Here is a 20,938-nt window from a genome sequence, read left to right as displayed (position 1 = left end):
CCTTTAGCTAGTCTCCCTTTATGTCGTAGCTTTCATTTCGTGTTACTAATCACCTAGCAACCGAACCGGTATCCAATACCCTCGTGCTACTAGGAGTAGTAGTAAATTACACATCAACATCATGTATATCAAATATACTTCTTTCGACTTTTGCCAGCCTTCTTATCTACCAAGTATCTAGAGTTGCTCCGCCTCAGTGACCGTTCCCCTCATAACAGAAGCACTTAGTCCCGGGCTTGGGTTTAATCTGGGGTCTCTTCATTAGTGCAGCAATTGCTTTGCCGTTTCACGAAGTATCCCTTCTAGCCCTTGCCTTTCTCGAAACTTAGTGGTTTTACTAACCATCAACTATTGATGCTCCTTCTTGATTTCTACTTTCGCGGTGTCAAACATCGTGAATCGCTCAAGGATCATTGTATCTATCCTTGATATGTTATAGTTCATCACGAAGCTCTCACAGCTTGGAGGCAGTGACTTTTGGAGAACCATCACTATCTTATCTGGAAGATCAACTCCCACTTGATTCAAGCGATTGTCGTACTCAGATAATCTGAGCACACGCTCAACGATTGAGCTTTTCTCCTTTACTTCGTGGACAAAGAATCTTGTCGGAGGTCTCATACCTCTTAACAAGGGCACAAGCATGAAATCACAATTTCATCTCTTTAGAACATCTCTTATGTTCCGTGACGTTTCAAAACGTCTTCGGCGCCTTGCTTCTAAGCCATTAAGTATTTTGTACTGAACTATCGTGTAGTCATCAGAAACGTGTCGGATGTTCACAACATCTACAGACGACGCTCGAGGTGTAGCACACCGAGTGGTGCATTAAGGATATAAGCCTTCTGCGCAGCAACGAGGACAATCCTCGGTTTTACAGACTTTCAACTAAATTTTTCTCTAGGAACATATAAAAACAGTAGAGCTATAGCGCAAGCTACATTGTAATTCGCAAAGACCATTAGACTACGTTCATGACAATTAGTTCCATTAATCATATTACTTAAGAACTCCCACTCAAAAAGTACATCTCTCTAGTCATTTGAGTGGTACATGATCCAAATCCACTATCTCAAGTCCGATCATCACGTGAGTCGAGAATAGTTTCAGTGGTAAGCATCTCTATGCTAATTATATCAACTATACGATTCATGCTTGACCTTTCAGTCTCATGTGTTCCGAGGCCATGTCTGCACATGCTAGGCTCGTCAAGCTTAACCCGAGAGTTCCGCGTGTGCAACTGTTTTGCACCCGTTGTATGTGAACGTTGAGTCTATCACACCCGATCATCACGTGGTGTCTCGAAACGAAGAACTGTCGCAACGGTGCACAGTCGGGGAGAACACAATTTCGTCTCGAAACTTTAGTGAGAGATCACCTCATAATTCTACCGTCGTTCTAAGCAAGATAAGGTGCATAAAGGATTAACATCACATGCAATTCATCAGTGACATGATATGGCCATCATCATGTGCTTCTTGATCTCCATCACCAAAGCACCGGCACGATCTTCTTGTCACCGGTGTCACACCATGATCTTCATCATCATGATCTCCATCAACGTGTCGCCATCGGGGGTTGTCGTGCTACTCATGCTATTACTACTAAAGCTACGTCCTAGCAATATAGTAAACGCATCTGCAAGCACAAACGTTAGTTTAAAGACAACCCTATGGCTCCTGCCGGTTGCCGTACCATCGACGTGCAAGTCGATATTAACTATTACAACATGATCATCTCGTACATCCAATATATCACATCACTTCGTTGGCCATATCACATCACAAGCGTACCCTGCAAAAACAAGTTAGACATCCTCTAATTGTTGTTGCATGTTTTACGTGGTGACCATGGGTATCTAGTAGGATCGCATCTTACGTACGCAAACACCACAACGGAGATATATGAATTGCTATTTAACCTTATACAAGGACCTTCTCGGTCAAATCCGATTCAACTAAAGTTGGAGAAACCGACACTTGCCAGTCATCTTTGAGCAACGGGGTTACTCGTAGCGATGAAACCAGTCTCTCGTAAGCGTACGAGTAATGTCGGTCCAAGCCGCTTCAATCCAACAATACCGCGGAATCAAGAAAAGACTAAGGAGGGCAGCAAAACACACATCACCGCCCACAAAAACTTTTGTGTTCTACTCGAGAAGACATCTACGCATGAACCTAGCTCATGATGCCACTGTTGGGGAACGTCGCATGGGAGACAAAAAATTTCCTACGCGCACGAAGACCTATCATGGTGATGTCCATCTACGAGAGGGGATATTCGATCTACGTACCCTTGTAGACCGCACAGCAGAAGCGTTAAGTAACGCGGTTGATGTAGTGGAACGTCCTCACGTCCCTCGATCCGCCCCGCGAACCTCCCGCGATTAGTCCCACGATCTAGTGCCGAACGGACGGCACCTCCGCGTTCAGCACACGTACAGCTCGACGATGATCTCGGCCTTCTTGATCCAGCAAGAGAGACGGAGAGGTAGATGAGTTCTCCGGCAGCGTGACGGCGCTCCGGAGGTTGGTGATGATCTTATCTCAGCAGGGCTCCGCCCGAGCTCCGCAGAAACGCGATCTAGAGGTAAAACCGTGGAGATATGTGGTCGGGCTGCCGTGGCAAAAGTTGTCTCAAATCAGCCCTAAAACCTCCGTATATATAGGGGGAAGAGGGGGAGCCTTGCCTTGGGGTCCAAGGACCCCCAAGGGGTTCGGCCGAGCCAAGGGGGGCAACCCTCCCCTTCCAAACCGAGTCCAACTAGGTTTGGAAGGAGGAGTCCTTCCCCCTTTTCCCACCTCCTCTTTTTTTTCTTTCTTTTCTCTTTGATTTTCTTCCTATGGCGCATAGGGTCTTCTTGGGCTGTCCCACCAGCCCACTAAGGGCTGGTGCGCCACCCCCAAGGCCTATGGGCTTCCCCGGGGTGGGTTGCCCCCCCCCCACCCCCGGGTGAACACCCGGAACCCATTTGTCATTCCCGATAACTCCGAAAACCTTCCGGTAATCAAATGAGGTCATCCTATATATCAATCTTCGTTTCCGGACCATTCCGGAAACCCTCGTGATGTCCGTGATCTCATCCGGGACTCCGAACAACATTCGGTAACCAACCATATAACTCAAATACGCATAAAACAACGTCGAACCTTAAGTGTGCAGACCCTGCGGGTTCGAGAACTATGTAGACATGACCCGAGTGACTCCTCGGTCAATATCCAATAGCGGGACCTGGATGCCCATATTGGATCCCACATATTCTACGAAGATCTTATCGTTTGAACCTCAGTGCCAGGGATTCATATAATCCCGTATGTCATTCCCTTTGTCCTTCGGTATGTTACTTGCCCGAGATTCGATCGTCAGTATCCGCATACCTATTTCAATCTCGTTTATCGGCAAGTCTCTTTACTCATTCCGTAATACAAGATCCTGCAACTTACACTAAGTCACATTGCTTGCAAGGCTTGTGTGTGATGTTGTATTACCGAGTGGGCCCCGAGATACCTCTCCGTCACACGGAGTGACAAATCCCAGTCTCGATCCATACTAACTCAACGAACACCTTCGGAGATACCTGTAGAGCATCTCTATAGTCACCCAGTTACGTTGCGACGTTTGATACACACAAAGCATTCCTCCGGTGTCAGTGAGTTATATGATCTCATGGTCATAGGAACAAATACTTGACACGCAGAAAATAGTAGCAACAAAATGACACGATCAACATGCTACGGCTATTAGTTTGGGTCTAGTCCATCACATGATTCTCCTAATGATGCGATCCCGTTATCAAGGGACAACACTTGCCTATGGTCAGGAAACCTTGACCATCTTTGATCAACGAGCTAGTCAACTAGAGGCTTACTAGGGACAGTGTTTTGTCTATGTATCCACACATGCACTGTGTTTCCAATCAATAAAATTATAGCATGGATAATAAACGATTATCATGAACAAAGAAATATAATAATAACTAATTTATTATTGCCTCTAGGGCATATTTCCAACAGTTTTACCAAGATAGCAGAAGGTGTTCGACAGGTGTTTGGGGTAGCTACACTTCACCACTGGTGATGAAAGTTAACAGGATTGGGTTTGATGCAAAAATATGATGCTCCACCAAATTTGAGCTTCATTGGACAAGTTTGGCAATGCAAACTTGAAATCACCACCAAATGGGCAGTACTCGCCGTTCAAAAGGGAATATGGGTAAACCAATCCCCACAAATCCAATTTTTAGCAGGGACTCCTCATTTGGGGTGTTGAGCACTCCTGCAAGGTTTCAAGCCATTTGGACAAACTTTGCTATGTAGAGTTGCTTCAACTTGATTCTGGATAGAGAGGGTTTTGGAATTGTTTGGTGAACCAAATCACCTTGGAATGAGGTGAAAGTTGGCATGAACACCAAATATAGCTTGGGAAGCATTCTGGAATTTTCTAGGAATTTATTGGAAATATTTCCTTTAAAATGTCAAAATAGACAAGATAGGTTTTCAGGGATTTGTTCAATTATTTTGAACATAAATAGGGGTTGAAAATCTTATGTATGGAAAATATATGTCCTCTGAGTATCTCCAAATTTTCTCATATTTTTCTAAGGCAGAAAAGTAATTTTTCATACATAAATATCATTTCTGGCCTGAGAGAAGGACATGCAAATAAAATAGGAAAATATTTTATAAAATAATTATTTTATGATTTTTGAGAATTACAATAGTTCTAAAACCATAATACAATCTTTGGGTGAAGGCACTCCCTTGAAATCAGGGACTTGTAGTGCAAACCCAAAGCAAGGTTTTTGAAATAGTCAAAATCGGAAAAGGATCTTTTTAGAAATATCATGTTATAATATATGATTTTTGGATCCACTCATGCAAGCATACATACAAACAATAGCATTCATGGCACTCATAGCACTTGCTTAATATTTTTTAATAAACTCAGATTTTGAAAAGGCTACATTTGAAGTGAGGTAAAAAGAAGGTATGGCAATTACATAATGATCAAATGTTGACATAGGACATGAAAGACAACATAATGGTGATGGTATTTCACATTCATATAAAAGTTATATTGTCATGCATCCTTTAACATGTGATGCTTGCTTTAGATCTTTTGCTAGCCAAAAAAATTCACACTAATTAAGTAGAGATACTACTTGTGCATCCTTAACCCTGGAACTCGGTTTCTTGCCATGAGAGTCCACCATACCTATTCATGAATTGAGTAAGATTCTTCGAGTAAGTTATCATCGATGCACCAAACAATACAAAGTTGCTAGGATATCACTGACTATCTAACCATCTAACAACAAGTTAGTTTGTTGATCGGCTTTATTATTATTAAGTAAACATGTAGCTCTTGTTAACATCCCTTCATTTCTAAATATATTTTTTCTAAAGGATTACATACAAACGTATATAAACGTATTTCAGAATGTATGTTCATTTATTTTGTACCGTATGTAGTCCTTTGATGAAATCTCTGAAAAGATTTATATTTAGGAAAGAAATGAGTAGGAGTATATGCGAAGCATAAATGTGCAAGCTTTGCCATGGAGAAGAAAAGAGAAATTTGCAAGCTTTTCTCCTGAAATAGAAAAGGCAGCGGATTTTGCAATTTACTCGACACTAAATGAGTAGCATTAACGCCGTCGCCTCGGCGGAGTCGCCTATTAAACCCGGCGCCGGCCGCCAGCTCTTGGCCGCATCCGTTCCACCCTGCCGCCAGCCACCGACGAGTAGTGCTCCTTGACCCCCCTCTCCTCGCCCTGCTCGCGTCCGGTCTCCGGTGGCTAGAAGCCGAGGGTTCGTCGGAAAACCTGTACTGACTGTGCCGGCCGTCGGCGATGGCTTCGGAACCGGTGATCGGGAAGCTCAGCGTCCGCGTTGTCCGAGGCCACAACCTCATCGCCGCCGACCCACTCACCCAGACCAGCGACCCCTACGTCATCCTCTCCTACGGCTCCCAGGTCAGACCCCCTCACCTCCTCTCTTCTCCCCAGACCTTCTTTGCCGCAGGGGCCGTGTGTCGCCGCGCGGCAAAGGTCGGTCGCAGCCGACGACACGACCGGCGCATACATAGGTTATGGCCGCACGGCCTTCCGGGGATCGATCGGGGTCAGGGAGGGTCACCATCTTCTCCGAATTTATTTATTTTCGAAACCGCATCTTCTCCGAAATCGTTTTGTGCTCACAAGATGTTCGACAGATGAACAAAAGTGTTTATATGCTGTTCTTTGCCGTTATGCTAGGTTCTTATATTTTCTCACATACTTATGCCGGATTATAAAGTGGTTTTGATGTGATTGATTTGAATCGGACTCTAGCTTGCTATGTTTTGCGGCATGTTCAGAACTGAACTACTGATGAAGAGCAGTATGTCAAATACTGCAATGAGTTTAGCTCAAAATAAAAAAACTGTGATGGAAATGTGAATGTCCAGTTGTTTAACTGGGCAGCGGGGTACAAGATCCTGAACAGTTCACCTTGAAGTTGGAATACAGAAATTGTGATTTTATATACTCCCATTTAATTGATGATGATGAATCGGTGATCTTATCTGAATAAAGCAGTTTGAGTTCTAAAAACACATGGCATATCGTTCCGTTAAACGGTCAGCTAGCTAACTTGTCCTACATATTGCTATATGGTTTTAATCATGGCTGTCAATATCTGAGATAAACCACGGAGTATCTTTTATTTCTTTAAGATTGTCTTGTGTGTTAACAAGGGCTTTGGCTCTTCAAAAAAATAAACAAGGGCTTGCTGCATTGCGTGATTACCTACCCAAACTTTTATACTCCTCGTGGAATTGTTGCTTGCCTTTGATAAAACTAGTTGAGTGCCATAAATTTCAGACAGTGACATGATGCCAGATTTTCAGTTCACTATTATATATGCACTATATATGATTATGTAAACTGTAATTTCTGCAGTTTTTTTTTTTTTTGAGGGATTGTAATTTCTGCAGTTGAGTTTCAGGTTCTGTGACATGGACAGATATATCCCGCTTATCACCGTTACTGCTGCTAATTTCATTATCTCTGTATTACTGAAATTTTATTTCCTCATGGTGTAGAAGGTGAAGACTTGCGTTCAGAACAAAAGTGTCAATCCTGTATGGAATGACGTATTGCTTCTCCCTGTCACAAATCTTACAAAGTCGGTCAAACTTGTAAGTTTCTTCATCAAGTGAACTCTACTAAACTTTGTGTACACATTATTTGTAACCTGAAGTTGAAAGGAATTACCTCTGTACCAAAATATAAGACGTTTTTGCAGTTCAATTAAGCTGCAAAAACGCCTTATATTTTGGTACGGAGAGAGTGGTATTTTAACAAATTTCTTAAATATAAGCCCCCCAAAAATTATCGCATAGGATTTCCTTCTGCGCTGAAACAATGAAAGAGACAGGAACTTTTAAACCAAAGGTTCATAGATGGTTGGCAAAGATAGTAAATGAACGAGATACTTATATATCCAACTGGCAAAAACATCATGCAGGAGGTTTTTGATGCGGACACATTCACAGCGGATGACAGCATGGGAGTGGCTGAGTTCAGCGTAACTGATATCTACGACGCCGCAAAGCTGGATCTAAAGCATGCCTCTGACGGAACCAGGATCAAGACCATCTACCCGGTTGGCACAAACTACCTCGGCGGCGAGAGCCACGTGTCGTGGACGAACGGCAAGGTCGTCCAAGACTTGATTCTGAAGCTCAAGGACGTCGACAGTGGCTCTGTCGTGCTGCAACTGGAATGGGTTCACGTCCCCCCGAGTGTCGCGATTTAAGCTGTGCCGACTGAATGTTATTGCAGCCTTGTTTGATGTAACTGCAGCCGTGGTTGGTTTGTTCCCAGATGAGTTGGCACTTTGTGGATGTTGTGGTTTGCAGTGTTTCTGGATTATTGATTTCAGCTTGATGTGTGCACTGTATTTGTAATACTGTTGTTGTGAAGTTTGTGCTTGAAGTCAAACAAATAAGAGATACCGTTTGTGGTCAGTTGCACTCAGGTGTAATTTAAGGATTCAGAGCTTAAATTGAGAAGATGGGGTGGTAATTAATCTATGCAAATCAAACTCTTCTGTGCTGGATCAGTAACAAAGCTTGCATATATCCAAGTCAGCTGTAAGATCATCTTTCTAACCTCTTATGCATGTTGGCATGAAAAGGGGCTTGACATTCACTCTTTTCAGTTTTCAGTGATGGCCTTGTAAATTAGCATAGAAAAGGAGCAATATATTCTTATTACTTGACAGTTATTCTAGTTTTTGTCAAAAGATGGTGTATCTGGAAGCGGGTATAGTTTTCAGTTTAACAGTTCTATATACCGTATAGTAGATATGTTTTCTGTGAATAGATTGTTTTTTTTTTTTTTTTGAGGAATCAATTCTTTTCGTTCCATTCCTGGGGCACGGCAGGTATGATTCTCAGTTCCTTCTGTGCACGTTATTTCTACTGATTTTGGTTCAATTTCCAATTGTGAGACATATAAGTCTTTTTCATGCAAATTTATCGGCACATACTGTACAAGATTGCACTTTAGTTTTATACTCCCTCCGTTCCTAAATATAAGTCTTTTTATATATTCCACTAGGGGACTACATACGGAGCAAAGTGATTGAATCTATACTTTAATGTATGTCTATATACATCCGTATGTAGTTTTTTATTAGAAACTTTTAAAGGACTTATATTTAAGAACGGAGAGGGTATATGATTGTGTTGGTCATGCTTTTGGAACCACAAGGAAAATTTTACTAAGACTGAAACTCTAGGGATTGTCAAAGAGACTTCACAGCAAGCACCAGTGGTCTAGTGGTAGAATAGTACCCTGCCACGGTACAGACCCGGCTTCGATTCCCGGCTGGTGCAATTCTTTTTTTCCATTTTTGTACTTACAAATACTAATAATTTCACTTGTTCATACAGTTCATACCTATTATTATTAAAGTTTTCCTACAAACGAGGCATCTCATGGTCTGCCACTGATGGGATGAAGACCGGGGGAGAGATGCCTAACTCAAGAGAACGCCCCGTCGCCGCTGTCTTTGGACCCGCCTGGGCTTCGCCGGCAGGGCCTCGGGCGGCGGCGATACACTAAGGAGGGAGCTGAAGACTGGCGGCGGCGCGATTGGAGAGCCCCCGTGTCGCCAGTTTCTGCTTGCTAGCACATAAAAAGCTCATCTATATGTCGTCTTCATAGATGTACATGATACAGTTAAGTAGTTTCAGTACTACACATACACACACTATGTATTGATGTGATGCCATTGTGTTGGTAGTGGTACTCTATTGTAGACCAAGTGTGTCAAAAGTTCAAAACCCCATTGAGAGGCTCAACAAGGCACGCACAGGAAAAGGGTCATCTATATATCTGCTTCATGAATACATACATACATTGAAAATGATACAGTTGGGTAGTTTCTACATATACACTAACACACTTATATAAGTACTATGTATACACTGTATATTGACATGATGCCATCCTGCCTGCATATGTACATCTTGTCCTGTACTACCACGGTCTCATCTCTATCTACTAGGGTAGTTTATCGTAGGCTAGCTGTATCAAAACTTGGTCCCTAGCTGCTTAGAATATTGGGTGACTAGAGCTCGTCGTCTGAGCTTTGTCTAATTTCCTGGACCCTTTGTCGCAACCTTCTCCTGTGGTCTTGGATTTTCCACAGCCCATGGCCAAGGACCACCGCGGAGTATATCCCGTGGGTGATCATCGGTGCCAGGATGTTGCCCGTCTGCATCCATGTATCATCAGTCAGTTAGAGCATCCATCGTGAAGAGGACATGTTGACGATGCCTCATCCGGTTAATGGGCCAATAAATCTATGCAAATTAGCTGGAGAAGTGACTAAAATGGTTACCTGGATCCATTCGAAGCCGAGGTAGAAAGCCAGGATGCCTTCCAGGAGTGGTGAGTATATCTTCCTCATCTGCCTCCGTTCGTACCAAGCTGCAAATTCAAAAGAATCGTGTTAATCACTACATCATCTTCATCATATCTGCTTTCACACATCTTATACACTGTTCGCAGGATATACTTTATAAGACATAAGAGAGTACAGAGACAGACGAGAGTAATACAGACTTTATGTAAGACATAAGAGAGCCAGGACATCTTATACACTATTTGCAGGATATGTAAGACATAAGAGAGTAATACAGACAGAAACACACCTGAAAACAGTTTCTTCATGTTCTGTCGCCCGGCGTGCGAGCGCATGACTGGTGTCACCACATAGGTAGGGTCTGAAAGTAAAAGCACAGCAAGATATGGGTTTAGTTTCATCTGAAACAAGAAAAACAACAAGCATGATATCGATTATTATGGAATCGGCGGGTTTAATTAGTTACCTTTGGGAGCGGTAGCGATGTAGTAGAGGGAACCCGTGAGCGCGGCGGTGATGGCGGCGGCAAATGTTTGAGCGAACGGCACAAATGGAGGCACCATTCCACTCTGCAAGTTATATCAACCAAAAAGAATAAGCAAGTACAGTTAGATTCATCAGTCAAAACAGATGAACTGATAATAATGAAGAGAAAATCGAGCACAGTTTAGTCACATCCGTGTACACTTACCAGTGACACAATCCCTCGGGCATCTTTCATCAGCTCCGTGCCTCTCAGGAATATATCGGCCAATGCTCCCTGCAATTTGATCGACTAATTTAGCTTCAGGCTATGCAAAAAAGATAATTTCTTTCCCATTTTATAGTATATATATGATTAGTGGAGATGGATGGATGAGTACCTGGACGGCGGCGCGGTAGAAGAGCTCCTCGCCGACGGAGCTGGCGGCGACGACGAGGATGAACTGCCAGGGGGACATGCCGGCGAAGAAGGTGCGGAGCTCCTCGTCCTCGACGTCGCGGATGGCGCGGGCGTGGGGCGAGTACTTGACCACCTCGTCGTCCAGGATGAAGAGCAGCACCATGATGGGCGGCGACGCGTAGCCCAGCCCCTCCACCAGCGCCGTCAGCGAGGGGTGGAACCCGCCGGAGGAGTCGATGCCGGCCATGTCGCAGATCGCGCGCCCGGCCAGCGCCATCCCCGCGTAGATGCCGATGCCGTAGCTGAGCCGGACCACGGCCCCCAGCTTCTCCCACATGGCCAGCTCCGCGTCCCGGGCCCCTCCGAACCCCTCGCCGCCGCCGACCACAACCGGCACGTCGACGACCGGGGGCCCATCCGCTGCGAGGCGCCCGGCCGGCCGGCGCGGCTCCACGCCGTCCCCGCCGCCCTGGTGCGCCCCGGCACGCACCTTCCAGCCGCCGACCCGCGCCGGCGTGAAGCCGATGGAACAGTGCTGCTGGGTGTAGGATGACCGGCTGAAGCTACATGGCGCCAGCTCCATTAACCAACCACCCACCTAAGCTAGCTAGCTAGCTCCGACTCCGATCGACGACGTACGGCGTCTTCCCTCCTCTCCCCTCCTCTCCTACCTTGCTTGCCTCCGACACGATCTTCCCCGGCCGGCCACCCAACCGGCGGCGAGCGGCGAGCAAAGTAAATCTGAGGAGCTGGTGAACAAACGAGCCGAGTTTTTTAATGGCGGCGACGATCCGGCTGTCGGAGTCGGATGATACACAAGTACTCCTATTTGATTTGATTCTCCAACCCATGTCTGTCGTTACGTTACGTTTTGGGAAAATAAAGATGAAGGGGGGAGAAGCCGCCCGCGTGGCGCGTTGCCACTGGGCGCTGGCAGATGAGAGGGATTCGCCTGGCCAACCACCGCCCGCCATGTCAGCCAGTCGATAAGGTAAGGTGATTGTTACCTCGCTGACATGGCACCCGTCGTCCATCCATATCGGTCACTCTGTCGCTCTCTGCTCCTCTCTTCTCTTCTCTTCTGATGTGCGGCTCCAACCGGGGCTACGAGGTCGACATACCCTACTCTTCATTTATTCATTCGAATTTTCGAGGTTGAAATGCTATGACGATGGAGAAAACAATTTTGGATCTGTCGTTGTTGTCAACTTAGAGCATCTCTAGCCGATACCCTTAAAACTTAGTACATATGAGTAGAAATTTCGTTTTACCCCTCTAACCGGCACCTAGCCCATCTTCTAAACAAGCTAGACATTAAATTTCTTACTCCTCGGTCTTCCGGATGAGCAAATGTACTCACCGTGCAGGTCTGGAATAAAAATCTAGTCGCTCCACTCCGTCCCAAATCCGCCACCGCTACGACCCCACCCCATCCATTGTATGCGCCATGACCAATCGAAGAAAGCGATGTTGATATGCTACTGCTTATTTATGTACGCCTATTCATTCGAATTTACGAGGTTCAAATGATCCGACGATGGAGAGAGCGACTTTGGTTTTGTTGTTGCCAACCTAACTAACAACCAGGGAACTGATAAATCAACCAATGTACAACTTCATTTGTTTTCCCGGGCTATTTACTTGTCGCTCATTTTCTCCTGTCCTTCTCTCATGTCACCCTCATCCTAGAAAACCCCCTCACCCAATTATTGCCTTCCATGGGTGTTTTAGTTGGATACTCACTAAGCTTCGTATGTTATTGCAAACATGTGTGTTGGCTTTTCAGTTGGTGATTTTAGTCCTATGATGATGTCTGCAAGGATTTTGAAAGGTGCCACGCTAATCTAAGTTGCTAAGCTAAGATTTAACGCCTATATGGGCTTCCCAAAAGGAACCCTGATGAAACACGTACTAGTAGACCTTCCAAGGTTGCATACAAGGTAAAACATGGAGATTCATGCCGAGAACTTCGTGAATCATGGGTTTTGTACAATAAGATTACTTCAAGATCCAGCAGGATCGTCGCAAGACGTTTTCCTAAAAAAAACATGCCAAGAGAATTAGCATGGTCATGGGATTTATTTTGCAAACTCTTTTGATTATGAAAAAAAGTAAGAGTCGTGAGTGTATATGGTTCGTTGGAGTCAAGTTATATAGTAAATCTTTACCTAATAATAAAGAGGCTATCGCTTCTGTCGGAAAACCCACCGAGGTGATTTTATAAGAAAGCCCTTACTGTTTATGACATTAAACTCGTAGTATATATTAAATGTTTTTTAAAATACTCATATCTTTTAAACCGTAACTCCATATTTAACATATTATATATGGAATTTGATTAGAAAAATATGTAGAATTTAAATATGATATTATTTTATCTGTTAAACGTTTAATAAAAATACTATCTAGGGTGCAATCTTAATAAATAAGTCATTATTCGTCTTTCTTTCATACCGGTACTCATCCGGGTTGGGGATGAACACGTCAACAAAATCAGGATTAGAGATGAAACTGAAGGTCACTTGACTGATTCTTTGTACGTATTAAATCTACATGCAAGCCGTGTTAAAATAGAAGACCTGTGAAATTTTGAACTGCATTTTTGTAGGATAAGACCATCTTTATTTGTGTCGTAACTACAAATTCTCAGATTATAGACCATTTTTTATAAATTAAGAGCGTGTGGTATTTCTTTCTCCCGTTGCAACGCATGGGCCCTTTTGCTAGTAGTATTTAATCCATTGAGGAGCTCCGTCTGCTTGGCTTCATCACTTGTGCTAGACCAAAGGTCATGTGACATTGAGAAAATGAAAAATGAGCCATTGCATGCAGAATAAAACTAATGTCTAAAACTGACCAGAGCCCAATATATAGTTTCTTGATGGGAAAAAATCTCGCAAAAAATAATACAATAGAGTTGCGAAATATATTCATGTGAGTATATCCAAAGAAAGATATGCTCCAAGCCTCAGACACATATATCTAATGAGTCACAACCACTAATTAACATCCCACCTAATATCTAGGGATTTTTTCACGATTTTGACCCATGGGATGAAAGTATTTCACGGAATGAACTCTGATTGAAACTATTTCACGATCTGACCTTTTTTGAAACGCAAGAGCCCGTGGCGTTGCAGACGCACATAGAAACGCCAGTCTAATGTGGCGTTGCAGACGCACATAGAAACACTAGTCTAATATGGCGTTGCAGACCCACTCAAACGCCAGTCTAGTGTGGCGTTGCAGGCCACGAGTGAAACGCCATGGTCCATGGCGTTTCAGCAGTACACATGTTGCTGGCAGCATGCCGTGGGCTGGCTGGATGTCGTCGCTGCGTTCCATAGTGGGTCTGCAACGCCAGCACTGTTGGCGTTTCACAATCGGCCTGCAACGCCACATTAGACTGGCGTTGCAAGAAAAAAAACGTCATGATAGACAGGCGTGTCACTGTAGAGCAGCAACGCCAGCACTGTTGGCGTTTCACAGTGGGTCTGCAACGCCACTGTAGACTGACGTTGCAAAAAAGAAAAAACGCCACGGTAGACAAGCGTATCACTGTAGGGCAGCAACGTCACGGTAGACAGGCGTTGCATAGTGGAACAGCAACGCCACGGCTTGTGGCGTTTCTAAAAGGGTCAGATCGTGAAATGGTTTTAAATCTGATTCATTTTGTGCTCATGTTTAGAAAAAAAGGTTAAAACAATGAAAAAATCCAATATCTAGTTAGCGCACGACAGTAGTTCAGGCAATTTTTTTGCCCTGGGAGGTTTCATGCTTGCAGAATAGGTTACCCGTTGTCTTGCTAGCAGTGATGGAGCTATAGGATAGCCAGGTGGTCCCCGGCCCACCCTTGATTCAGAAATTAACCTTAATACCATACCAAAATATATAAAATAAAAAAATAAAAAACATATTCATGAGTGTATGCACTATTGGCCCACCCTGGCATTATGGGCTGGGTCCGCTACTACTTGCTAGCTATGATCATCCGGAATTTAGTGGTGTGTGCTGTTTACGAAATATTTACTTACATATTTGATCTTGTTTTAGTGGATTGTAATCCGTCATTAATGAAATAAACTCATGGTTCTTCACAAGGGTCACAAAGGGGGGGTGTTGGGAAACGTTGCATGGGAAACAAAATTTTCCTACACGTACGAAGACCTATCATGTTGATGTCCATCTACGAGAGGGGATTTTTGATCTACGTACCCTTTGTAGATCGCACAACAGAAGCGTTAATAAACGCGGTTGATGTAGTGGAACGTCCTCACGTCCCTCGATCCGCCCCGCGAACCGTCCCACGAACCGTCCCACGATCCGCTCCGATCTAGTGCCAAACGGACGGCACCTCCGCGTTCAGCACACGTACAGCTTGACGATGATCTCGGCCTTCTTGATCCAGCAAGAGAGACAGAGAGGTAGATGAGTTCTCCGGCAGCGTGACGGCGCTCCGGAGGTTGGTGGTGATCTAATCTCAGCAGGGCTCCGCCGAGCTCCGCAGAAACGCGATCTAGAGGAAAAACCATGAAGGTATGTGGTCGGGCTGCCGTGGAAAAGTTGTCTCAAATCAGCCCTAAAACCTTCGTATATATAGGTGGGAGGGGAAGGGCCTTGCCTTGGGGCTCAAGGAGCCCCAAGGGGTTCGGCCGAAGCAAGGGGGGAAGTCCTCCCCTTCCAATCCTAGGCGGAATCCTTCTCCACTTTCCCACTTCCCCTTTTTTTCTTTTCTCTTTGATTTTTCTTTCTCCTGCGCATAGGGCTTTTTGGGCTGTCCCACCAGCCCACTAAGGGCTGGTGTGGCACCCCTAAGGCCTATGGGCTTCCCCCGGGTGGGCTTGCCCCCCCCCCCCCCGGTGAACATTCGGAACCCATTCGTCATTCCCGGTAACTCCGAAAACCTTCCGGTAATCAAATGAGGTCATCCTATATATCAATCTTCGTCTCCGGACCATTCCGGAAACCCTCGTGACGTCCGTGATCTCATCCGGGACTCCGAACAACATTCGGTAACCAACCATATAACTCAAATACGCATAAAACAACGTCGAACCTTAAGTGTGCAGACCCCGCGGGTTCGAGAACTATGTAGACATGACCCGAGAGACTCCTCGGTCAATATCCAATAGCGGGACCTGGATGCCCATATTGGATCCTACATATTCTACGAAGATCTTATCGTTTGAACCTTAGTGCCAAGGATTCATATAATCCCGTATGTCATTCCCTTTGTCCTTCGGTATATCACTTGCCCGAGATTCGATCGTCAGTATCCGCATACCTATTTCAATCTCGTTTACCGGCAAGTCTCTTTACTCGTTCCGTAATACAAGATCCCGTGACATACACTAAGTCACATTGCTTGCAAGGCTTGTGTGTGATGTTGTATTACCGAGTGGGCCCTGAGATACTTCTCCGTCACACGGAGTGACAAATCCCAGTCTTTATCCATACTAACTCAAGGGACACCTTCAGAGATACCTGTAGAGCATCTTTATAGTCACCCAGTTACGTTGTGACGTTTGATACACACAAAGTATTCCTCTGGTGTCAGTGAGTTATATGATCTCATGGTCATAGGAATAAATACTTGACACACAGAAAACAGTAGCAACAAAATGACACGATCAACATGCTACGTCTATTAGTTTGGGTCTAGTCCATCACATGATTCTCCTAATGATGTGATCTCGTTATCAAGTAACAACACTTGCCTATGGTCAGGAAACCTCGACCATCTTTGATCAACGAGCTAGTCAACTAGAGGCTTACTAGGGACAGTGTTTTGTCTATGTATCCACACAAGTATTGTGTTTCCAATCAATACAATTATAGCATGGATAATAAATGATTATCATGAACAAAGAAATATAATAAGAACTAATTTATTATTGCCTCTAGGGCATATTTCCAACAGTCTCCCACTTGCACTAGAGTCAGTAATCTAGTTCACATCACCATGTGATTCTAACGAATCCAACACCCATATAGTTCTGGGGTCTGATCACGTCTTGCTCGTGAGAGAGGTTTTAGTCAACGGTTATGAAACTTTCAGATCCGTGTGTTCTGTACAAATCTTTATGTCATCTTATAGATGCTGCTACTACATGCTATTCGGAAATACTCCAAATATCTACTCTACTATACGAATCCGTTTCACTACTCATAGTTATTCGGATTAGTGTCAAAGCTTGCATCGACGTAACCCTTTACGACGAACTCTTTTAACCACCTCCATAATCGAGAAAAATTCCCTAGTCCATTAGTTACTAAGGACAACTTTGACCGCTGCTAGTGATTCTATCATGGATCACTCTCTATACCTCTCAACACACTTGAGGCAAGGCACACATCAGGTGCGGTACTCAGCATGGCATACTTTAGAGTCTACTGCCAATACATAGAAGACGACCTTCGTCTATTCTCTTTATTCTGTCGTGGTCGGGTTTTGAGTCTTACTCAAATTCACACCTTACAACACAGTCAAGAACTCCTTCCTTGCTGATCTATTTTGAACTCCTTCAAAAACTTGTCAAGGCATGCATCTTGTTGAAACTTCTATTAAGCGTTTCGATCTATCTCCATAGATCTTTATGCTCAACTTTCAAGTAGCTCAATCCAGGTATTCCTTTGAAAAACTCCTTTCAAACAACCTTTTATGCTTTACAGAAATTCTACATTACTTCTGATCCACAATATGTCAACCACATATACTTATCAGAAATTCTGTAGTGCTCCCACTCACTTCTTTGGAAATACAAGTTTCTCATAAACCTTGTACAAACCCAAAATCTTTGATCATCTCATCAAAGTGTATATTCCAACTCCGAGATGCTTGCACCAGTCCATAAAAGGATTGTTGGAGCTTGCATACTTGTTAGTATCCTTAGGATTGACAAGACCTTCTGATTGTATCACATACAATCTTTCCTCAAGGAAACCGCCGAGGAAACAATGTTTTGACTTCCTATGTGCAATATTTCACAAATAATGCAGCAACTACTAACATAATTCCAACAGACTTTTAGCATCGCTACGAGTGAGAAAGTCACATCATAGTCAACTCTTTGATCTTGTCGAACACATCTTTGCAACAAGTCGAGCTTTTCTTAATAGTGACTTATCACCATCATCGTCTGTCTTCCTTTTAAAGATCCATCTTTACTCAATAGTCCTACGACCATTAAGTAGTTCTTCCAAAGTATACACTTTGTTTTCATACATGGAACCTCTCTTGGATTTCATGGCCTCCAGCCATTTGTCGGAATCCGGGCCCACCATTGCTTCTCCATAACTCGTAGGTTCATTGTTGCTCAACAACATGACCTCCAAGACAGGGTTACCATACCACTCTGTAGTAGTACGTGACCTTTGTCAACCTACGAGGTTTGTAGTAACTTGATCCGAAGCTCTAATGAACACTATCATCGTCTTCCACTTCAATTGGTGTAGGCGCCACAGGAACAACTTCCTGTGCCCTGCTACACCGTGGTTGAAGTGATGGTTCAATAACCTCATCAAGTTCCACCACCCTCCCACTCAATTCTTTCGAGAGAAACCTTCCCTCGAGAAAGGATCCGTTTCTAGAAACAAACACTTTGCTTCCAGATCTGAGATAGGAGATGTATCCAACTGTTTTGGATATCCTATGAAGATGCTTTCATCCGCTGTGGGTTCGAGCTTATCAGACTGAAACCTTTTTCACATAAGCATCGCAGCCCCAAACTTACAAGAAACGACAGCTTAGATTTCTCTAAACCTCAGTCTATACTGTGTCATCTCAACAGAAATATGCGGTGCCCTATTTAAAGTGAATGCGGTTGTCTCTAATGCATAACCCATAAACGATAGTGGTAATTTGATAAGAGACATCATAGTATGGGCCATATCAAATAGAGCATGGCTATGACGTTCAGACACATCGTCACACTATGGTGTTCCAGGTGGCATGAACTGCGAAACAATTTCCACATTGTCTTAACTGCGTACCAAAACTCGTAACTCAGATATTCATCTCTATTATCATATCGTAGATAGTTTCTTCTCTTGTTACGACGAACTTCACTCTGAAACAGAATTGAACTTTTCAATATTTCAGACTTTGTGATTCATCAAGTAAATACTCCTGTATCTACTCAAATCGTCAGTGAAGTAAGAACATAACGATATCCACTGCGTGCCTTAGCACTCATTGGACTGCACACATAAAAATGTATTATTCCCAACAAGTTACTCTCTTGTTTCATGTGGCATGTTTTGAATGTATCAAGTGATTCAAAATCAAGCGAGTCCAAACGATCCATCTCTCATGGAGTTCCTTCATGCATTTATACCAACAGGTATGGTTTGCATGTCTTCAACGTTTCAAAAATGAGTGAGTACAAAGATCCATCAGCATAGAGCTTCTACACGCATTTTATACCAACATGACTCAAGTGGCATGCCACAACTAAGTGGTACTATCATTATTACTTTGTATCTTTGGCACTAATATTATGAACATGTGTAACACTACGATCGAGATTCAATAAACCATTGAGGATAATAATTCAAGCAAATAGAACAACTATTATTCTCTTTAAATGAATAATCCTATTGCAATAAACATGATCCAATCATGTTCATGCTCAACGCAAACACCAAATAACAATTATTTAGGTTTTACCACCAATCCCGATGATAGAGGGAGCGTGCGACGTTTGATCACATCAACCTTGGAAACACTTCCAACACTTATCGTCACCTCGCCTTTAGCTAGTCTCCGTTTATACAGTAGCTTTCATTTCGTGTTACTAATCACTTAGTAACCGAACCGGTATCTAATACCCTCGCGCTACTAGGAGTACTAGTAAAGTACACATCAACTTCATGTATATCAAATATACTTCTTTCGACTTTGCCAGCCTTCTTATCTACCAAGTATCTAGAGTTGCTCCGCCTCAGTGACTGTTCCCCTCATAACAGAAGCACTTAGTCTTGGGTTTGGGTTTAATCTTGGGTCTCTTCATTAGTGCAGCAACTTTTTTGCCGTTTCACGAAGTATCCCTTCTAGCCCTTGCCTTTCTTGAAACTTAGTGGTTTTACTAACCATCAACTATTGATGCTCCTTCTTGATTTCTACTTTCGCAGTGTCAAACATCGCGAATCGCTCAAGGATCATTGTATCTATCCTTGATATGTTATAGTTCATCACGAAGCTCTCACAGCTTGGTGGCAGTGACTTTGGAGAACAATCACTATCTCATCTGGAAGATCAACTCCCACTTGATTCAAGCGATTGTCGTACTCAGACAATCTGAGCACACGCTCAACTATTGAGCTTTTCTCCTTTACTTTGTGGACAAAGAATCTTGTCGGAGGTCTCATACCTCTTAACAAGGGCACAAGCATGAAATCACAGTTTCATCTGTTTAGAACATCTCTTATGTTCCGTGACACTTCAAACGTCTTCGGCGCCTTGCTTCTAAGCCATTAAGTATTTTGCACTGAACTATCACGTAGTCATCAGGAACGTGTATGTCGGAAGTTCACAACATCCACAGACGACGCTCGAGGTGCAGCACACTGAGTGGTGCATTAAGGACATAAGCCTTCTGCGCAGCAACGAGGACAATCCTCAGTTTTACAGACTCAGTCCGCAAAGTTTGCTACTATCAACTTTCAACTAAATTTTCTCTAGGAACATATAAAAACAGTAGAGCTATAGCGCAAGCTACATCGTAATTTGCAAAGACCATTAGACTATGTTCATGACAATTAGTTCAATTAATCATATTACTTAAGAACTCCCACTCAAAAAGTACATCTCTCTAGTCATTTGAGTGGTACATGATCCAAATCCATTATCTCAAGTCCGATCATCACGTGAGTCGAGAATAATTTCAGTGGTAAGCATCTCTATGCTAATCATATCAACTATACGATTCATGCTCGACCTTTCGGTCTCTTGTATTCCGAGGCCATGTCTGCACATGCTAGGCTCGTCAAGTTTAACCCGAGTGTTCCGCGTGTGCAACTGTTTTGCACCCGTTGTATGTGAATGTTGAGTCTATCACACCCGATCATCACGTGGTGTCTCGAAACGACGAACTGTCGCAACGGTGAACAATCGGGGAGAACACAATTTCGTCTTGAA

The 20,938-nt window shown here is 43.7% G+C and overlaps 2 protein-coding genes across 2 annotated transcripts; one reads left to right on the top strand and one right to left on the bottom strand.

Annotated features, from left to right (window-relative positions):
- Positions 1–5,671: 5,671 nt before the first annotated feature.
- LOC123450075 (protein C2-DOMAIN ABA-RELATED 8-like) lies at positions 5,672–8,010 on the top strand. Its single transcript, XM_045127478.1, has 3 exons — positions 5,672–5,974; positions 7,084–7,179; positions 7,509–8,010. Exons 1-3 carry the CDS (start codon positions 5,852–5,854, stop codon positions 7,797–7,799), a joined length of 510 nt encoding a protein of 169 aa, XP_044983413.1. The 5' UTR covers positions 5,672–5,851; the 3' UTR covers positions 7,800–8,010.
- Positions 8,011–9,360: 1,350 nt separating this feature from the next.
- LOC123450074 lies at positions 9,361–11,653 on the bottom strand. The gene is made up of 6 exons (XM_045127477.1): positions 10,781–11,653; positions 10,609–10,677; positions 10,384–10,486; positions 10,207–10,278; positions 9,894–9,982; positions 9,361–9,767 (listed from the first exon to the last, which is right to left on the bottom strand). Exons 1-6 carry the CDS (start codon positions 11,381–11,383, stop codon positions 9,621–9,623), a joined length of 1,083 nt encoding a protein of 360 aa, XP_044983412.1. The 5' UTR covers positions 11,384–11,653; the 3' UTR covers positions 9,361–9,620.
- Between the last annotated feature and the right edge of the window lie 9,285 nt (positions 11,654–20,938).

This window comes from Hordeum vulgare, chromosome 4H, assembly GCF_904849725.1.
Source record: "Hordeum vulgare subsp. vulgare chromosome 4H, MorexV3_pseudomolecules_assembly, whole genome shotgun sequence".
Classification (NCBI taxonomy): Eukaryota; Viridiplantae; Streptophyta; class Magnoliopsida; order Poales; family Poaceae; genus Hordeum; species Hordeum vulgare.
This window is presented reverse-complemented; position numbering and strand designations above follow the sequence as displayed.

Excerpts from the sequence above, each read along its gene's own strand:
- LOC123450074 (XM_045127477.1), bottom strand. The coding sequence starts at position 11,383 with ATGGAGCTGGCGCCATGTAGCTTCAGCCGGTCATCCTACACCCAGCAG. Across the intron at positions 10,279-10,383 it reads CATCGCTACCGCTCCCAAAG|ACCCTACCTATGTGGTGACA; the intron begins GTAACTAATTAA and ends TTTTACTTTCAG. Across the intron at positions 9,983-10,206 it reads CATGAAGAAACTGTTTTCAG|CTTGGTACGAACGGAGGCAG; the intron begins GTGTGTTTCTGT and ends TTGAATTTGCAG.
- LOC123450075 (XM_045127478.1), top strand. The coding sequence starts at position 5,852 with ATGGCTTCGGAACCGGTGATCGGGAAGCTCAGCGTCCGCGTTGTCCGA. Across the intron at positions 5,975-7,083 it reads TCCTCTCCTACGGCTCCCAG|AAGGTGAAGACTTGCGTTCA; the intron begins GTCAGACCCCCT and ends CTCATGGTGTAG. Across the intron at positions 7,180-7,508 it reads TTACAAAGTCGGTCAAACTT|GAGGTTTTTGATGCGGACAC; the intron begins GTAAGTTTCTTC and ends AACATCATGCAG.